Source organism: Lutra lutra, chromosome 7 (assembly GCF_902655055.1).
Source record: "Lutra lutra chromosome 7, mLutLut1.2, whole genome shotgun sequence".
NCBI classification, from domain to species: Eukaryota; Metazoa; Chordata; class Mammalia; order Carnivora; family Mustelidae; genus Lutra; species Lutra lutra.
Window position 1 is genome coordinate 30,650,823 of NC_062284.1, and position 21,012 is coordinate 30,671,834.

Genomic DNA, 21,012 nt, shown 5'->3' on the forward strand with positions numbered 1-21,012 from the left:
AAAAGGCTTTTATGAGGGCCAGGGACCCCCTCATAGCAAGGCTGTGGGGCTCCTGGGGCTTTAACCCTTGGGTGGTGGGAATGCCGCAGGGCACTGGCACCCGCCAGGCCAAAGCTGTCATCAGAAGTTTCCAGCCAGATGAAGCCAAACAAAAAAATATCCTGCTCCCTGGCACTTTGCTCTCCTTCCTGCCACTCAGACTGCAGAGACAGAGCTAGGGCAGGGGTGAGGGCAGATGGAGGAGATGGCCTCCTTGGGCAATGGAGGCAAAGATGGGAGATGGCAGGAGTGTGGGAGGGAGGGTCACTTTCTCCCCACCACAGAGAATAGGCCCATTCCAATGAGACCAGATGCAACTGGGGGGCACGGACTCCAGACAGTCACACAGCTGCCTTCCTGCCCACTGATCAGGGGTGAGGGCCCAGGACCCAGGACATGGCCCTGCCAATGACCCTCGCTGCTTTTTCTTGGCTTTAAAAAAGATCATTAATCATTTCCACTGCCTGTCAAGAGAGCTGGGCAGCTGAGTGGAGAGCCTGGAAGAGTTAAGATCCATGTGAAGCAGGGAATGTGCACAGACAGACAGGCTTCCTGTCCATTCTTCTGCATATTAATTCTTGCCCTGCTCTGGTCCTGCTGCCCAGGAACAGGCAGAGAAATGACTGGTGATTTTCCTCCTGTTTACGTAGAAAATACCTCATACTAGGAAACCGGGCAGCCGTGTCAGGCAGCATGCAGTGCAGTGTAGTGTAGTTGACTGCTCCACAAACAGAGCAGAGGCAAGAGGCACAGTACCCCAGTTTGCGCTGACAGGTGTCTTGAAGCCTTCTGCCTCTGATTTCCCACGGAGCAGGTCTGACAGATACCTGCTACAGTGCACGAAGCTGAAGGTCACAGCTCGTTTACTTCTGCGGACACCCCTATAACCACTCCTCAGATCAAAATACGCCAGGTCTCCAGCGCTGCAGGAAATTCTCATGCCCCCTCCCAATCAAAATGCATCCCCCACCTCTTCCCTCCTAGGCGGCAGCCCTTATCCTGACCTGTATCACTGCAGGTGATTTTCTTCAACTTTGTGTACGTGTAACCATGGCAGACCTCCTCTCTTGTGTCCGGCTTCTTTGTTCAACATTAGGTCTGCGAGAGCAGCAGTTCATGCCTCGTTATTGCGTGCACAATTCCCTACAGGACTGGGCCACCGTTTGTCCATCCACCGCTGAGGGACACTAGGGTTCTTTCCAGTTTGGGTTCTAATGAACAGTACTGCTCTGAAGACTCCTGAGACGTCTTTCAGTGAACGCAGCATTCATTTCTGTTGTGTATATGCCCAGCAGTGGGGTCGCTGGGTATCAGGGTCGGCCTATGTTTAGCTGTAGTAAATCCTTCCAGGTACATTTCCAAAGTGCTCGTGCCCATTTATACTCCTAGCAGCCATGCGTGGGAGCACTGGCCGTACCACAACTTGAGAGGTTCCCTTTAAACTCCTCACTCTTCTTGATACTCTAGCTCAGACTAATTGCTTTAGGTGAAGGTCAATGTTTAACACTGTGTTCTCCTATGGCTAGTAATCAAATGAAGATTAGGGCTGTGTTGTCTCCTTGCTTAAAAACTCTGTTCGGGGGCGCCTGGGTGGCTCAGTGGGTTAAAGCCTCTGCCTTCGGCTCAGGTCATGATTCCAGGGTCCTGGGATCGAGCCCCGCATTGGGCTCTCTGCTCAGCGGGAGCCTGCTCCCCGCGCACCGCCGCCTACTTGTGATCTTTGTCTGTCAATTAAATAAAATCTTAAATCTTAAGATCTTAAATCTTAAAACTAACCTAACAAAAACTAACCCTGTACAGAGAAGTTGGCCAAGGAGTTAGGAGGAAGTGAACCACTGGGTTTTTTCTGCTTTGACTGCTGCTGATCAACAGACCTGGCTAGTGTCTCTAGGAGCGGTGGCAAAAAGTTGATGGGGAAAGGCACAACAACTCAAAGGCATAGGATAGTGTGCCTAGGAAAGCTACAACAACCCAGCAGGCCTAGGGAGTGCATGGCTGTCCTCCATTGTCAAACCACAGCACTAGCTTCACCACAAGTGTAAGTGTAACCAAACCCTGGCTTTAGACTTTTTGTGCACCAACCCTGAGGTACTAAATATTAGTTCATCTGGAACAAAAAAGGCAGAACTATCAATTCCGTTTTACCAAGCGCTAAAAGTATCAAAGTATCAATAAAAGATTGCGGGGGGGGGGGGCACCTGGGTAGCTCAGGTCATGATCTCGGGGTCCTGAGATTGAGCCCCACCCTGGGCTCCCGGCACAGTGAGGGATCTGCTTCTGCCCTTCCTCTCCCTCTGCCCCTCTCCCCAGCTCATGCTCTCTTTCTCTCTCAAATAAATAAAATCTTAAAAAAAAAAAAGATTTGAAGCCAAAGGGGCTGAATTTAATGACAAAATTGGGCTCTTCAAATTAATCATGTCTTCTAAAAACGAGGATCCCTTCCTGTTATCATGGATAACTGAACAGATATAGAGTATTAAATGACTATTACAAGTGGAAAAAAAGAAAAAAGCAGTGTATCAACAGTAGTTGGAACACGTGGGGAGAGAAAAAGACCTGGCCTCAGACAAAGGCCAATTGTGAGACAAAGATTTGCATTTTAGACTTTCATTTGGAGATAAAGTTCGAAAATGAAGCCCCAAAGCCTATTTCATCTGACAAAGCCAACATATTTTAGTCTATCAGGAAGAGTGTCTATGGCACAGACCATTTACTTCAAGATACAAAGAATATATGAGAAACTGCCTCCACCAAAAGGCAAAGCAATATATGTCATGGACGTTTCCTTGCCTGAGATGGATAGATAAGCACACAACAGAAGGAAAAACACTCAAATTGCACTTTGGGGCAGACCAAACCCTTTTCCCACAGTAAATTCTTTGTATATGCACATCAAAAACAGATCCAACAATCCATTTGGGAAAACCAAGGTCAGTTTGCAGCCTTGAATAGAACTAGTGGGGGAAAGAGGGCAGCTCTCTGGGTGAGGTCTTGACAAGACTTGTCCTCTGTGTCACTAGGCAGTTCATTCACTGGTGTGTCCAGCTGGGGCAGGGAGAAGGTGCTCTGGCTGCGCGCACGACGTGTCAGAGCTTCCACCCCTGTGCCCCCGCCCTCACCCCATCCTGCCTGACAGATGGCAGCCTCCGCGCCACTGTGAACAGTCACATCTGCCCTTCCCTGAGAGCTAGCCTCACCCTGAGATGAAGACTCCTCTTCCATGAAGAGTTCTACATCTGTGTTAATCGGCCAGATGCTGGCAGACCCTACTAGACACCCCACTGTGGAGGCAGACCAGCATTCTCCACAGGGCTCAGAAGGCTGAAGGAGAGACAAGGCTGCCCACTGTCCGAACAGGAAGTGACGGAGCTGCTGGCACTAGGGACCAGTTTCTCAAGGGCAGGAGAGGGAAAGAGCACTGGCCCGGGAGTTAGAGGGAAAATGCTGAATCGGCTCTGTGGCCTTAGCCTAGTCCCTTAACCTGGTGAACTTTGCTCTCTCTACCCCTTTAGAGCTAGAGCTGTGGGGAGGAGATTGGAAAATGGGTTGACAGGGATCTCTAAAGTACATGGGATATTAAAAATAACAGCGAAGTCAAATTTCTTTCTGTTTCACGGCCTAGGGAACAAGAAAACAAGGTTTCTTTCTCACTGATGAAGAATGGAATTGTTTATAAGCCTCTGGTTATCAGACTTCCAAATTAGTCCCCCTCTGGCCTACCTAGATTGCCCCCTCGAGAATCTATCACAGAATGATATCTCAGAAACCACCCACAGTCAATTTAATTAGCCAGAGAATTTTATTTACAATAGTTCGGCTTTATTTTCGGCAAAGAAACGTGTGTGTATTTTCCATACACACATGTGTGCGTGTGCACACGCAGCTAAAGGGAAGCCAGAAGGGGCATCAGAACTCTGAAATCTCACAAATCCTTCCAGACAACATGGGGTGGGGAGGGGGAGAAGCAAAAGCAACTAGTTGAGTTCAGTGTGGCTTAGACAAGGAAAGGGGAGAAGCACTTGGTCTTGGGGGTCCTTGGTATGGTTTATACATAACTGTTTGGATAGAATTGCTAGAGGGGCTTCTCTTCTTCTCTTTTTGGTCACTGAGAGTGGCTCGTTATCTGTTGGAAGCTCAAAAGACACAGTCATGGATGTAATACAGAACTTGGAAGAAATTTCCAGATTAATTCTAATTGAACCCTCTCATTTTACATATAAGGAAACTGTGGTCCCCAGAAGCAGGATTTGCTCCAGATCATGGAGATTTGGGTGGGGGGGATGTGAGCCCAGCTTTGTACTCAGTCCACAGCACTTTCCCTGGCTATCTGCCTCCCCAAGGGGCTGTGCCTGGGCCTCTTCTCAGGCTCCTTCTAGGGCAGCTTGCTCTGCTGGTGGGGGGGAGAGGGTCATCAGGGTGGGAGTCACCCTGGTCTGGCCCAGAAACCAAGGTGCCTGGAGCCGAAAGGCCCATCTGTTGCAGTCAATTCACTCAAACACGTTAGCAAGCAAAGGAGACCCTGCACAGAGCAGCACTTCCGGCCCGGCCCTCTCCCACTGGATAGCCGTTTCACCACCTGCAGCTGCGGCCGCTGGGGCAGCCTGCCCACCGCTGCCTCCGACCACTGCCTCTCTGCGGTGCAGCCTGCGGTGTCAAAGCTGCCCGACCCCACTCCCGGCCCAGGCAGGAGTCACCAGGCCTCTGAAACTCGGGCTGTTTTCAGTGGCTCCTGTGAAATCTACGTTTCTCCTTCCCGTTGGCTGTGGAGGAGTTGTCGCCGGCCTGCTACCGGCATCTCTGAGGCTTTCCCTCGGACCCAACTAATGACATCTGGCTCCTGAGTGCCGCAGACACTCCGATTCGGGGGTGAAGAATCAATCACCCATGTCCAGGGGCCCTCGAGCTCACCACCCTGTGAAGAGCAAAGGCAGCAAGCTTCCCAGGAATACAACTTTGATCTGCTCACAGCCCTCTCGAGCGCCCCCTCTAGGCTAGACCATTAGATGCGGGTTTCCAGGGAGGAGATCCCCTCCAGCCCTGCCTCGGTGCCTCCCTCTCCTCTCTCTACTGCACGTGTGCGTGCGCACACACACTGCCACAGCAAGCTTCCAGAAGGCCCAGCATTGGCAACACTCGCCGTATTCTATGGGCACAGACTAGTGCTAACTTCTTGGCCAAACATGGCTCTCCACGGTGGTGTGCCAGCTGACTCAGCCAGGCCACAGACAAGGGTTCTGCCAGCTGGGCCCGGGCCACGGGCAACCATGCTTCTGCTGCCACCTGGGTGGGTCCCCCACTCCTGGTACCTCCTACTAGAAGTGCAGCTCTTCTCAGAGGCCTGCCCTGTGCTGCAGCCCAGGACAGGGTCCCAGCACCCACTCTTCTGGCACTCAGCCATGGGAGGGGCGCTGGTGATACTGCTCAGCACAGGCCCCCACTGCCCACAGGTCCTGCTACCAGGGTGGAGGGAAGATGATTTCCAGAAAGAATTTCTCTCCAAAGTAAATTTTAGACCTTCATCCTCTTTCCCATCCTTCCATAGTAGTGGTTCTTAATGGGGGGTGGGGGATGGGTGTGACTTTGTCCTCCAGGGGACGTTTACTCTATCTAGAGATATTCTGGGTTATCACGATTGGGAGGTGTCCCTACAACAAAGGACTGTCCAGTCCCCAAAGTAAATATGCTGAGGCTGAGAAACCTTGTATTCGGATAACTAACAAATAGTAAAATGGAGTCCTCTGTTCCTACGGGTGATGCCAGCAAACAGTGAAATACCTAGCTTACATGCTGAGGACAGAACAAGATCTGTCGTGGTGATCAAAGGGAGTCCCTTATTCCCGCTTTGGGGTCACTCAGAAATACACTCGACAGCAGTCTGGCAGTGCCCGGCCGCCGCGGAGTGGCCGGCTTGTCCACACATGCTGCTTTTTGGTGCTGACTTCCAGCTACAGGGTGGCTATCTAAAGAGAGCCAGCTCAGGGCCTGCTGAGTAAGGAAAGCCTATAGGACTGTTCAGACGGCCAACACCTCTTGAGCACCTCCTAGTCTGGTGCTGTGCTAGCACTGCGGGTGCAAAGAACCTAACCGAGTGGCTGTCCTCAAGGAGCGCCTAGTCTAGTGGGGACACAGAGTAGTAAACAAATCATTTCCGAGATTCACTCTTGGCTAGGCTGATCTAACTTCATTTTCCTTTCAAAAAAAATCCTTCTGGGAAGGGAGATAACAATAGAGAATGAAGCAGTGGAGCCACACTGCTGATTAAAATCTATATTGCTATGGCAGCCCCTCTGAGATGAGATCAGCTCCTGGGTTTGCACCAGCTGGGCTTGTGGAGCTTGTAAATAATTAAAAGGTAATTGGAAGGGAGACCAAAGTATTAAGTGGATTTTTTGCTCTCAGGGCAACCAGGGAGTTTCACGGCTGCCGGTCACATTATCTTTCAGGATTATATTCTTGTTTTTTACTGACACACGCAGCTCCAGATAGCAGTTGGGGGAGTAAACTAATTAGGCTGCTTAGACTGCTCTGAGAAGCCTGGTAATGGGAGGACACGGAAATGCAAAACTTTCAGTCGTCCTTGTAAGCAAACCAGCTACTGGCATGCTACTAGGACAGCAGTGAGGCTTTAGAAGGTAAAGGAAGAGGAAGGAGTGGGAGAGAAAGGAGTTCACACAGAATAATACCTGCTGGGGGCTGCCTTTAGAGCTCAGCCTAAGAGGAAGAGGAGGATTTCAGTCCCAGATCCCAATAAAGGAGCTGACACAGAAGCCAAGGAAAGCAGGGTCCCAGGCAAGAGGCTGGTGGGAACAGCTCTCTCTTGTGTCCTAAGGGTGATGACGGTGGAGCGATGCAGGTTGCCGTGGACCTTCTCCTAGAGAGGCTGGGTTTCTGGCCAAGCTTCCTGAGGGCTGACCTGGCTGGTGAACCCACCGCTATGACAGGATATAAAGCCAGGAAGTTGAGTCACTGGCTCAAGACTCAGTCACACCAGAGTCCAACGTGGAGATGGTTGGGGAACGGGGGGGTGTGGAAGTGAGAAAGAGAGATGGGCGGAGAAGCGGGAAGGTGCATTATAAAGCAGATGCCCGCGTGCCCTACGAACTGCAGGAACGCCCCAACCGAGCCAGGGGTGCAGAAAGCAAAGAGCCAACGGGTAAGGAAAAAGAGTTAGCCTTCCCTTCCCGCGGGCCATCTCAGACCCTCCCACCAAATCCCGAGGGACGTCCAGCCTTTTCTTGGCCTTTCTCAGTCTCTGTGAGACTAGGTACACCAACACGAAACCCCCCGTACTAGTTTAAAGTGATGTCTAAGGTTGCTAGAAGGCTAAAGAAAAAGTACCTTGGAATTTGAAATACCTCCTAGAGACCAGTTAATCAGAAGAGAGCATCACAAATAAGGGAGAACAAAATTTGGATGGATAATTCCATTCATCTTCTGCCAGGGCCCTCTCTGCCCATTTCGATCTCATTGTCTGCCAATTCCTCTGCTAAGGCCAGAATCAATAATCAGGAAATGCTTCTTGTTCTCCTAGGCTAAGTAAGACGCTGGCACTCTGCACGGAGGATGGCTAACAGTGACTTGCGCACAGTAGGCACTCAATTAATATTTACTGAGTTGAAAAACTGAGTAGACTGCACACTCACCCCTCTTCTGCATAAAGACGAAGAGGTCATCCAGGAACTCTTTCCTTTCCGGATCACCGTCCAGTTCATACAGCTGCAATCCCGGTCCCCCCAGAAAAAAAAACACAGTGAAAAATTCCAACTAATGCAGGAAGTCTCACACCAGAGATACACAACCTTCTCTCTGTATGGCAACAGATGTGACTCACAGGCCACTCCTGTCCTTACTCCTTGGGGATCAGATACAACAACCCACTGCAGAACTGCCCCTTTTGTTATCACAAAGGAAACATTACAGACCTTGGCAAAATCTCGAGAGATCTCTCTTCCCCGGCCTCCATCAGCATCATCACTCCAGGCCAAACCACCATTCTGAAGGGGAACAAAGCACAGAGTTCAGAAGGGAACAGGACAGAGTGGCAGAGGGAGGGGCAATCATTCAGGGCAAAGATGAAGACCTTCAGCAACTGTGCTATCCTGGGCTTAGACCATAAAAGACTGCTTGGCTGACTGCCTCTGCCACTCCTATGGGACAGCTTCTTCTTTTGCTTTCAGTTACATTCCAAAATAAGAGGGAGTCAGGTAGAAGAATCACATCCATTTGTTGGAGGAGGGTGGGTGTTATTTATCCTTGATAATCCTGGAAGACAAGGACACGGAGGCCCAACTTTTGGAGAACCTACTCATCCCTAGCCGATCTTCCAGAAACCATCACTGTGAGCTGTACTTCTTAGGTTCTATACAGTATATGCATTTGTATGACTTTTATGGTGTGCTTAGATACTAAACGGTATGTTATAATGACACCTAGCCCAGCTTCCGTTATGACACTATAAATGGCGGGCAAAGTGTCCTGGGAGCAGGACACAGGTCCTGAAGTTCTGGTCTCTTGGCCAAGCCTCCCCACTAGAAGCCGTAAGTCTAGAGAGAGGATGGTCCTCAGAGGCTGATATTCTTCCCAAGGTACAGAGACTGTGCCTCTGAGGTGAAATGCATTTCCATTAGAGAAATAATGAAAACCTAATGCTAATTTAATTGATTAGGTTAAACCAACACCACTCAGCCAAATAGGAGCAAATGGCAAATATGCCTTTGTTTATGTTCTTGGGACCTGCCTCCTGCCTTTATTCAGTTGGGTAACTCTTACTCCTCGGATTAGGTAACATCTTCTGGGGGAAGCCTTCCCCTCACTCCTGGCGTGCTAAGCACTCTGGAAGCAATCTCTGTATATTTTGAGTTTAGAACTTAACATATTTTGGAATTATCCATCATCCTCACCACATTGTAAGCTCAAGAACAAAAGTGTCTCATCCATGCTTGTACCCCCAGCATAGAGCACACCGCCTGGCACTTAACAGGCCCCAGTAAATGCTTGATGAACTATAACATTGCTAAAAGGCAGTAACTGGCTATTTGTATCAATTAAGCACCTCTTCTAAAAATACACACATCAGGGGCGCCCTGGTGGCTCAGTGGGTTAAAGCCTCTGCCTTCGGCTCAGGTCATGGTCCCAGGGTCCTGGGATCGAGCCCTGCATCGGGCTCTCTGCTCAGCAGGAAGCCTGCTTCCTCCTCTCTCTCTGCCTGCCTCTCTGTCTACTTGTGATCTCGGTCAAATAAATAAATAAAATCTTAAAAAAAATAAATAAATAAAATAAAAATACACACATCTACTGTACAGAAGAGTCAAAAAGGCTCTCTGCTAGTGGGGAACATGAATTGTCAGTATAAGTCTGCTGTTCATTTCTGCCATGCTGGTCAGCGGAGGACCCCAAAGATGAGACTGGACGCATGGAGCCCGTCACTCTCTCATTTCTCCCCCCAGGACCATAGGCGCATGTGCAAATAGTTGGGGAGGGGCTTCTGGGGATGGGGAGCAGAGGTTTCTTGGGAGGACATTCTTTGGACTGCACAGGGATTGTGTTGTAAAATCTTGTCAATAAAACAAAAGCCTCATCTAATTCCCTTCTTCCTAGCTCCCCCTCTAATCAAAGCTTGCCTGAGAGCAGGAGGTTATTATTCAGTCATATTTTGGAACCATACTTTACTTCCCCTAATCAAAGAGGGCTCTGAGATGCAGACCTACTTTCTGATAGCAATTACACAGGGAGGTAAGTATAACCAAGAAGAACTGACACTCTGTCAGCTGAAATGAAACAGGCTAGACCAAATTGTTTCCCTACTTATCTCGTAAAAGATGTGTGTGAGGAAGTGCTCAGTAAATGCTATCTAAGTGCACTCATCATCTCCCCAGGCAGACGCCCGCCAGAGATCTCCCTACAGCTCTTCAGCTCAGGGAGGCCAATAACCAAGCAGGAGAAACACTATTAAGCAAAACAAAACAAAACAAAAGAATAAAGAAAAAGGCTAAGATTCACCCCCACACTGTAATTACAGTAAACAGAAATCTGGTGTCATCTGGTGGCAACTAGCACAATGAATAATCAAGATGAATTATGCCTGTCAGGTCAGCAAAACCAGACAGAGTTACAGTCCCCCTTTCAAAGGATGCAGGAGGTTGCCCTAATGCCACTGATTTTGTTTGAGCCAGTAATTCCTGCTGGAAAGTCAATTATCCCGGGAGCCCCTATCGGCTGAAAGACATTTAATGGGGGATCACTACCGCTTCTGTTATGTCAGCTGTTTACTGCGGCAGCTCAATTCCCAGCTCTCTTTAGCTGGGGATCTGAAGCGGATTCTGTTCACAGGCAGTTTCTTTCTCTATAGGTCACCAAGAGAGATGAAAACACAGTTTTTTGCTAATTACAAGTAACTTCCAGGCACTCAGAGCTTTCTCAGAAATGCTTTAACACTCAGCCGGGTAGGGAGGACGGAAGGGTGGGAAGGACAGAATCCACAACCCAGAACCCAGACAGGGCTTCCCACAGCAGGAGACGAGCGTCAAAACAAGCACACCAGTGCAACCACCATGTGACTACGTGTGAAAATAAACACCCAGGTGTGAGGGCCCAGCTCTGGAACAGAGAAGAATGCCCTGGGGGGTGGGGAGGGGGCCTGGGGACCAGCAGGACCCCTTGGCCTTCTCCAGCTCTGCTCAAATGGAATCAGAACCTGAGCAGCGGGAGGGTCGGACTTGGCACTAGCTATGGCCTGCTAAATAGGAAACACTTAAAAATCTGCTTAGTGATAGGATTTTAGCATAAAGCACCCTTGGCTCAGTGACTGCAGAGGACGGGGAGATTTGCCAGAAGAGGATGGAAAGAGGGCATCCAACTCTTTGGGCAATCCTACGGTTTGACCCATTCCACAGACAGGAATTTTAGTGATGATTTAAAGAAAACACAGGGCAAGAGTTTCCCAGGAGTGGAGGTGTTCTCTTTTGTCCAAGGAAAGGATGGGTCATTACTTCATCTAAAATACTCAGCTGGGGTTGGTGGGGAAATGTCCACTCTCTGTGCATTATTCTCTTTGTCTTGGGGCAGTTAAACCCTGCTTCACAGGATTTTCTAGCTGAAGTGAGAGTAATTCCCGGACCTGCCCACCCTTTACAGTCCTGCTGGAATGCTGCTTCCCCCCAGGAAGCCTCCCGCCTCTGCCCACCGGGCAGAATCCACGCCTTTCTCCCCTGGGCTGTCACCTGGTGTGCTGGCGACTTGTGCCCCCGCCTCTGTCCCGTCTGTGCCCATCGGGGTATCCCCAGCCCCCAGCACATAGAAAGTGCAGACACGTATACTAAAAGGCAGTGACCTCCAACCCTACAACGCCTCAGTTCTCCCTCCTTTCACAGGGAGGACTACAGGCTTCCATGGCTATCTTCTCGGTTCTTCTTCACTCCAACCAACTACTGCAGAACACAGCCCCCTTAGGCACCTGGAGTTTGTGCGCTGGTTTCTTAGCCTATCCCCAGGCTGTGGGTGTGACTGCTGGAAGCCCAGGGATGATTTATTTCTTGGATGCCAAGTGTGCCCGATGCAGACCACGGTGGGGAGGCAACTGGGGAGCAGTAGACATGTGTGTGGGGAACACACGTCCAAAGGGAGCCAGCTCAACACTGTCGAGGGGTCCCCAAAAAAAGCATTTCAGTTTACGGCCCAGGGGAACAGGCTCTGTGACAGGGAGGCCAGCGGCAGCCAGTGCTCACTGACTGCCATTTACAACCTTCCCAGGCTCTCCTACTTGAGAACTCTCTTAACTGCTTTGATCTTACCAGGAGCTCACAGGAAACTGACAGTTTGCTCCCAAATACCTACCCAAGACTAGCTTTGGCTACTATGTCCACATTCAGCTTCTTTCCCCCAGGGAAGCCACAGTGTCGTGCCTTTAAATCCCTCAAAAATGGCAGCAAAAGAAGGCTGGGGGAGGGAGAGAGGGGAGCAGCAAGCTGATGTCTGTGTATCTCCTGTGCAGCAAGGCCTGCGCCAGGGGCTTAGCAGGCCTTTTCTCACTGAACTATGATTTAGAGGTGGGAGAACAGAGGCTCAAAGAGCAAACTGCTTAACTGGCCAGGGGTCACAGAGCTTCCAGGTGGCAGCACAGCATATAATGAACCCAGGTCTGGCTCTCTCTGTTACACCGTTCTACCTGGTGGGCAGAGAGAACAGCACAAGGTGTTCTCGCAGGGACATCAGGAAAGGAGAGAGGGAGGAGAAGAAAATCCTCCTGGCTACAGAACGAACGCCTGCAATGCCAAGTCATGGCCCTCGCGTTCCTCTCAAAGGAAGATTCTTTTATTCCCAGATTCATCTCATTGGTGACATCTGGGAAGGCCAGCCAAGCAGGAAACCAGCCTTCACACATCATCAGCGGAGACTTATCTAGGGTGCTGGGGGATGCTGGAATAAAAATTGTTAACCTTTCACCACTACTTCCAAAACAGAACATCTGGGGCAGGATGGCCCCCCAGCTTCCCCCAGAGCCAGGGCATCAGGGGAAAGAGAAAGAGAGATAAGTAGGTTTTGCTCTGGGAGGACTAGTGGAATTTGGCACCTAGCACTACGACTCACTCATAAAAGGCCTTTGAAAACAATAAATCAGTCTAACCTGACAGCTTCTCAAAATTAACATAGTGCTTCCTCAATACCTCAACCCTGTAAGATCAAGAAGACAGAGGGGAAATGTATTCACTCCTTTAAAAATCTAAAAAGCTACCTTGTAGAAGAAGGGTGTTTTTTTTTGTTGTTTTGTTTTGTTTTTCCTTTTCCTTTTCTCTGTAAAGCCCCGGAAGACAGAACTAGAGCCATGGGGCAGAATTTGCCAGGAGGACAATTTCAGGTGGACAGAAGAAGGACTTCTCTAACAATCCAAACGGTTCAGGGATGGAGGGGGCCTTCTCAGGAGGTGGGGGGGGGCAGGTTCCTGTCCCTGGAAGGCCATCCGTCTGGGATATATCACACTGCAGAGTCCAACAACATGAGACCCGGCTGGAGGAGAGGGCCTCTAGGGACCCTTTCTGTCCTGAGAAGCAAAGACCCTGTAACAAATTCATTCAATGCTGATTTCCTGAGAACCCACACCAGGTAGAGCCTTGTGCAAGCTGCTGAGAATACCCCCACCCCCAAAAAAGTGATTCTCCCCCCTGGGAGTTTAACCGCATCGTTGGAAAAACAAGCTAGATACACACAGCATTTAATAGAGCAAGCCAAAGTGCTGAAACAAAGTGCCCAGGAGGTGGAAGAAAGGAGGGCGGCTCAGAGGTGGAGATAAAGCCAGCCTGGAAGAATGGGCTGAGGGGAGATTTACAGTGTAAATGAGCATGGAATGGGGGGATAAACAGGGTGTGTTTTGACAGGGAGGATGCGAGTCTGAGTGGCTGAGGTGGAAACAGGCTGTGAGATGCCTTGAATACCATGAGAAAATTTAAACTCTGAACTGTGAACAGAGGGAGGCAGTGGATGTTTTCTGAACAGAAAAATAAATAATTAAACCAGTGTTTTAGATGATTTTAATGACCTACTTTAGTTGGAGAGAATAGAATCTAAATATACAAACGTATGTAGATACTATTTGCATTAAGATTAAATGGGATTAAATCCCATTGAAAATGGGATTTTCACTTTTCAACTTTTCTTTATATTCATTCACATACATTTATTTGATCGCCTAGGATATACTAGATACTGTGAAGGGTTCTGAGGGAAAAAAGAACAAGCCAGTTACGAACCTCTGACCTTGTGGATCTTAATGGAAAGAAAGATGATTAAAAAAACAATTGCTTATTTTTTCTAGATTAACTTTGACTCATCTGTTAAGCCCCATCACTTGCTCTCCTGCCTCTCCCTTGCCTCCAATGAAGAAAATCTGGATTGCAATGAAATGATGGAATAATTTTGTGAACTAACACCTTCACAATATGTAGTCTTTCCAGTAAGGGAGCAGTATGACTCTTCATTTAACAACAGATACTTTGAATGGCCCTCAATAATGGCTTGCAATGTCCACATACTACTTTTGTAAACTGCACAGAAAACCAGAGAGGGAAAGCCAGCACCGGCACTGGCTGGCTGTGCCGAAGCCATGCAGAATCCAGGGTGGGGTGGGGGGGCGGCAGGACCAGGGAGAAAGGACAGGATCTGTACTAAGAGGCCGAAAAGAGAAAGAGGATGAACGTGAATCTCATAATGAGAAAGGTACGTTCTGATGGAAAGGGAGAGATGCTGGGCAGGGAACAAAGCAGGAAGCCTTTGAGCACTAATGAAAATAGACCACTGTCTCTGGTCTGAGAGAGGGAGGGAGAGAGAATATCCCACAACCCTGGAAGAAGCCAGGTCATGGCAGCTGGCAGCGGCAAGAGCCAAGCTTCGAGGGAGGAGAAAGGAAGAAATCCAACCAGTGTTTCCTGACCCGAGAAGGCTATGTTGGGCCTTTCTTTTTACTGGGATTTGGGGAAAGGAAGGAAAAAAAAAAAGGCACTACCAGACCACACCTCCAAGATCTTAGGAGCCAGCACTACATTCCTTAGAGCCATACCTCCCCAGAGACAGGAGTGCCTGACTTTAAAAGCAATTAAGTATCTAGGCTATTTTAGGATTACTCCTTGACCACCTGGAATATCTTATTAAAGCACAGCTCAGATGTCCAAAGCAATTTTAGTTCCCATTCCTCACTCCTCCCCAAGGCAAGAGTTAACCCTTTCCTTCAAACTGAAGTACAGAGGCTAAGCTCCCAACTCCTCACTTGGGCTCCCCATATTCTTAAACCTCTAAGAAACCATCCTGTTCTTAGAACACCATCACACATACTGACAACCCTTATAGAGATTCTTGAGTATTCTCTGAAAACACAGAACAGTAATGTGTTTCCGTTCTCTCTACTCTATAATCTAATAGATTCTGAACCCCAAGGTCAAGGATCTGGGCAAATTCCTGGGGCCTGAATCTCAAAGTAGTCATTAGCAAAGGAACTAGACTTCAAAGGGGTTGATCTCAAACTCATGGATACTATTTAATTGCTTTGAGTATATGTGCTGCCGAAGAGAGCACCTATTTAATTGCTTTGAAATATAAAATGTAACCCAAGTATTTGGGCTGAATATTGCTGTTGTTACTACTGTTACTTTTTTAAAATAAGCAACCCATAAACTACCTTCTATTTGGCTAGACCCAGGCCCTACTGTAGGCATCACCTCTACCATACTGTGACTGCTCTGATGCTGGCCAGGCAGATGATGCTGTAATGTTCAAAGTCCAATTCCCAGATCTTGGTAGGAAGGAAAGAAAAACATCTTTACCCTCCCACCACTTTTAACGATTCCAGGAGGTAATTAGACATGCACAAGGGGCTAATGGGCAGGATTATAGAAGAATCCTAAGAGGCGACTGGAGCCCCAGGAAGTAAAACAGATATTGTTATAAGCAACACTGTTGGACTACAAAACCCTCCTGATAAGATCAGGATTACTGCTCTTAGCTAAATGGCTCCGGCCTTGGAAGCACAGAGTTATAATTATCAGATGCACACCTTCCGCTGTCAGGTAACTTTAGCAGGAACTAGAAAGCGCCCCCCGCCCCTTACTAGCAGCAAAGATCAATTCAAACTCGGTGGCTTGGAAAAAGAGGGAAGGGACACTTTTCTGATTAGGCAGTAGAAAGGAGGAAGTGTGGGGGAAGGGGGAGGACAGCAGTCCTACCTTCCCTGTCTAGGCACACAATCCCTCCCGGCCATAACCAAGAACACTGCCCAGAAATGGGGTTCCTACAAAAGGAGGAAGAAAAACTAAAGTGCAGTGTTGGTGAAGTGTTGTCTGCCGAAGAGTGAACCGGCTGGCCCAGCCAAGTCTAAGTCAGCCACAGAGCAAAATCCCAGCTCCTGCTCCCAGCAGAATTCCAGTAGGCAGCCCCGCTGCTCACTCCACCCTGAGAGCTACCTGCCCCTGAACTCCTGAGGCCCTCCATTTAACCCCATAGAGCTCTGAGGGCCAGCGGCGGACAGCTGAGGAGACCACCTCATCTGACCTTCATCTGACAGAAGGGGAAACTGAGGTCTGAGGAAGTTAGGAAACTTACCCGAAGTCAGTGCTTCAGAAACTTGTTTCAAGAAAATTCACAAAACTTTTTTTTTTCAAGCTACATTTTTTTTAAAAATCTTTTTTATTTTTTTTTAAAGATTTTATTTATTTATTTGACAGAGAGAGATCACAAGTAGGCAGAGAGGCAGGCAGAGAGAGAGAGGGGGAAGCAGGCTCCCCGCCGAGCAGAGAGCCCGATGCGGGGCTTGATCCCAGGACCCTGAGATCATGACCTGGGCTGAAGGCAGAGGCTTCACCCACTGAGCCACCCAGGCGCCCCTCAAGCTACATTTTTATAAAAGAATTATTTATTTTTGAGAGACAGAGAGAGGGAGAGAAGGAGCGAGGGTGCATGGGAGAGGGGAGCAGAGAGAGAGAGAAAGGGAGAGAGAATCTCAAGCAGGATCCCTGCTGAGCCCGACTGGGCTTGATCCCAGGACCCCAAGATCACGACCTGAGCTGAAACCAAGAGCAGGACACTTAACCAACTGTGCCACCACAAATACATTTTTTTAAACAAAGGGTTTAATTTTTAACTCATCTCTACAACCAACGTGGGGCTCAACTCACAACCCAAATGAATGTCAGTACCCAAAGAACAAGCTATGAGCATAAACTCAGGAGGATCACCGCAGGCTAAGTGGAGAATTGGGGGAAAGCAAATACTTAAAAGAAGGTGGGCTTCAAGTTCTAAAAATACGGTTCTATTAAAGGGACCCAGAAGGCAACAGAAACCATTTCCTAAAGACAGCAGTTTAATTCTAAGGTTCAAAAGGGTAATAGAAAAGTATATATTAAAAAGAAAAAAAGAGAGAGAGAGAGAGAGAGAGAGAGCGCCCCTCATGCATATTCAATTTTACAAATTAACCAAGCTTTGAAAAATGATAAGATTCAATAGTAACAAGGGTTGGGGGAGTGGGATCTCCCATACTCCCATAATGGAAATGTAAAATTGGTATATCTTTCCAGAGAGTCACTTGCCTCAAAATGCCCATCCTTATAAAAACAGCAGCAGGAACAACAGATCATAATTGGGAACTTATTATACGCCAGGCCCTGTTTCAGTATTTCACGTGTATTAAACATTTAAACCTCAGCACAGTTCTGAGGGGCTACTATAAAGACACCCATTTTTCTTTTTTTTTTAAAGATTTTATTTATTTATTTGACAGACAGAGATCACAAGTAGGCAGAGAGGCAGGCAGAGAGAGGAGGAAGCAGGCTCCCGGCTGAGCAGAGAGCCCGATGTGGGGCTCGATCCCAGGACCCTGGGATCATGACCTGAGCTGAAGGCAGAGGCTTTAACCCACTGAGCCACCCAGGTGCCCCAAGACACCCATTTTTCAAACAAAAAAACCAAAGCACAAGGAAGGCTGCAAAGCAACTGAACAGAGGAGTTGAGAGGTAAACACAACTCTGCTTGTAACTGCGTCACTGTCCCCATTCTCCTCCTGATCTTGTAATTCTGTCCTATGAATCTACCCTAAGGAAATGACTAGAAATACAGGAGAGATTTATAATAGCAAAAAATTAGAAACAGCCCAGCTACCCAACATTAAGGCCAACAGGCAACATGTGAAGGTGCTATCTGTGGAGACAGAACACTTCTCAGCCAATCACAGAAAGCCCTGCTTTTGTGAACCACTGGGTCCCTACTTCACATCCTTCCCATTAATCCAGATGTAGTGAAGATCTACATATAAAAATGTAATCATAAAATTATAATAATATATATTTATAGCCCTGGGGAGAGGGGACCTTTTCAAATATGAGAGAAACCAAGAAGGGAAAGATCAATTGATTTAGCTACTTCAAAATTTAAACTCCTACATGATGAAAGAATTAAAATATGAAAGACCAGCAACTGTGAAAAATTCTTGCCACATAAAAGACAAAAAGCCTTGGGGCGCCTGGGTCGCTCAGTGGCTTAAAGCCTCTGCCTTCAGCTCAGGTCATGATCCCAGGGTCCTGGCATTGAGCCCCACATGGGGCTCTCTGCTCAGTGGGGAGCCTGCTTCCTCCTCTCTCTCTGCCTGCCTCTCTGCCTACCTGTGATCTCTGTGTCAAATAAATACATAAAATCTTAAAAAAAAAAAAGACAAAAAGCCTATGTGCAAGAGCTTTTACAGCTCAATAAAATAAGGTAACAGAATAGACAAATGGGTAAAGGCAACAAAAGACAACAAACCAAACTCATGGAATATAGCAAAAGCAGGACTAAGAGGGAAGTTTACAGCAGTAAACACCTACATTAAAAAAGAAGATGTCTGGGGCGCCTGAGTGGCTCAGTGGTTAAAGCCTCTGCCTTCGGCTCAGGTCATGATCCCAGGGTCCTGGGATCGAGCCTCACATCGGGCTCTCTGCTCACCGGGAAGCCTGCCTCCTCCTCCTCTCTCTCTCTGCCTGCCTCTCTGCCTACTTGTGATCTGTCTGTCAAATAAATAAAAATCTTAAAAAAAAAAAAAAAAAAAAGATGTCAAACGACCTAACTCTACACATCAAAGAACTAGACAAGGAAGAACAAACTAAGCCCAAAGTTAGCCGAAGGAAGGAAATAATCAAAATTAGAACAGAAATAAATATGACAGGCACTAGAAAAACAACATCAACAAAACAGGTTTTCTTTTTTTTTTTTTTTAAGATTTTATTTGTTTATTTGACACACAGAGAGAGATCACATGTAGGCGGAGAGGCAGGCAGAGAGAGAGAGAGAGAGAGAGAGAGAGAGAGAGGAGGAAGCAGGCTCCCCACTGAGCAGAGAGCCCAATGCGGGGCTCGATCCCAGGACCCTGGGATCATGACCTGGGCTGAAGGCAGAGGCTTTAACCGTTAGAGCCACCCAGGTGCCCCTAACAGTTGGTTTTTTGAAAAGGTAACAAAATTGTCAAAACTCTGGCTAAACTAAGAAAAAAAAGAGAAGACTCATATTTGTTTAAATTCAGAGATGAAAGAAAGATACTGCAATGGCTGTATAAGAAGCTACTCTGAACAATTACATGCAAACAAACTTGAGAATTTAGAAGGAATGGATAAATTCTTAGAAACTGACCACCAACCAAGAGTGAATTAGGAAGAAATAGAAATCTGAACAGACCTATAACCAGTAAGAAGACTGAATCAGAATCCAAAACCTTCCAACAAAGAAAAGCCTGGAACCAGATGCTTCACAAGTAAATTCTACCAAATATTTAAAGAATTAACATCCAATCCTTCCCAAACTCTTCTAAAAACTTAAAGAGGAAGGAATACTTCCAAATTCATTTTATGAGTTCAGCATTACTCTGATAACAAAGCCTGAAAATGACACTACAAGAAAACTACCTGATGAATACAGATGCAAAATCCTTCATAAAACACTGGCAAACCACAATCAACAGCACATTAAAAGGAGCATATACTGTGACCAAATGGGATTCATGCCATGGGATGTAAGGATGATTCAACACACAAAAATCAATCAATGGGATAAACCACATTAACAGATGGAAGGATAAAAATCACATGATTATCTCAACAGATGCAGAAAAAAATCTGACAAAATTTAACGTCCTTTCATGACAAAGATACTCAATAAACTAGGAACAGAGTAAATTACAAATTATCTCAACATTTTAAAGGCCATGAATGAAAAGCCCATACCTAACACCATACTCAATGGTGAAAAACTAAAGGCTTTTCCTCTAAGGTCAGGAACAAGGCAAGGATGCCTACTCTTGCCATTTCTATTCAACACAGTACCAGAAGTCCTAGCTGGAACAACTAGGCAAGAAAAAGAAATAAAAAGCATCCACACTAGAAAGGAAGAAATAAAATTATCTCTATTCGCAGATGACATAATCTCATATGTAAAAATCTTTAAAGATTCCACACACACACACACAAAACCATTAGAACTAAGAGGTGGGGCACCTGGGTGGTTCAGTCATTAGATGTCTGCATTCAGCTCATGTCATGATCCCAGAGTCCTGGGATCAAGCCCTGCATCGGGCTCCCTGCTCAGCCAGAAGCTTGCTTATCCCTCTCCCACTCCCCCTACTTGTGTTCTCTCTCTCCTCTGTCAAATAAATAAATACAAAATCTTTAAAAAAAAGGGGGGGGACTAAGAAATGAATTCTGGGAAGTTGCAGGATATAAAATCAATATACAAAAATCAGTTGTGTCTTGGGGTGCCTGGGTGGCTCAGGTCATGATCCTGGAGTTCCAGGATCTAGCCCTGCATAGGGCTCCCTGCTCAGCTGGGAGTCTGCTTCTTCCTCTGACCTCTCCCCTCTCATTTTCGCTCTCTCTCAAATAAATAAATAAACAAACAAATAAATAAACTCTTTAAAAAAAAAAATCAGTTGTGTCTCCATACACTAACAAGGAATTTCCAAGAAGGAAATTAAGAAACACAATCCCATATTCAATAGCATCAAACAAATAAAATACTCAGGAATAAACCTAACCAAGGAGGTGAAAGACCTGTATACTGAAAACTATAATACTGCTGAAAGAAATTAAAGAAGATACACCAAAAATGGAAAGACATCCCATGGTTATGGACGGGAAGACTTAGCACTGTTAGAATGTCCATTCTACCCAAAGAGATCTATAGGTTCAATCAACCCCCACCAAAATCCCAGTGGCATTTTAAAAACAGAAATAGAAAGAACAATTCCAGAATTCATATTGAACCACAAAGGACCTTAAATAGTTGAATTAATCTTAAGAAAGAACAAAGCTGAGGCCTCACCCTTCCTCGTTTCAAAACATATCACAAAACTGGGGTGGCTGAGTGGCTCAGTGGGTTAAAGCCTCTGTCTTCGGCTCAGGTCATGGTCTCAGGGTCCTGGGATGAGAGCCTGCTTCCCCTGCCTTCTCTCTCTGCCTGCCTCTCTGCCTACTGGTG

At 47.1% G+C, this 21,012-nt stretch overlaps 1 protein-coding gene across 1 annotated transcript in view; it reads right to left on the reverse strand.

The window, feature by feature from the left end:
* The window catches only part of ARID3B (AT-rich interaction domain 3B), a 55,961-nt gene that overhangs the window by 12,592 nt on the left and 22,357 nt on the right, over positions 1-21,012 (reverse strand). The window contains exons 3-4 of the mRNA XM_047737350.1: positions 7,962-8,033; positions 7,683-7,755 (exon numbers count right to left, since the gene is read on the reverse strand). Of these exons, the coding sequence (XP_047593306.1) occupies positions 7,683-7,755; positions 7,962-8,033 (145 nt within the window). The remainder of the gene's footprint in view (positions 1-7,682; positions 7,756-7,961; positions 8,034-21,012) is intronic.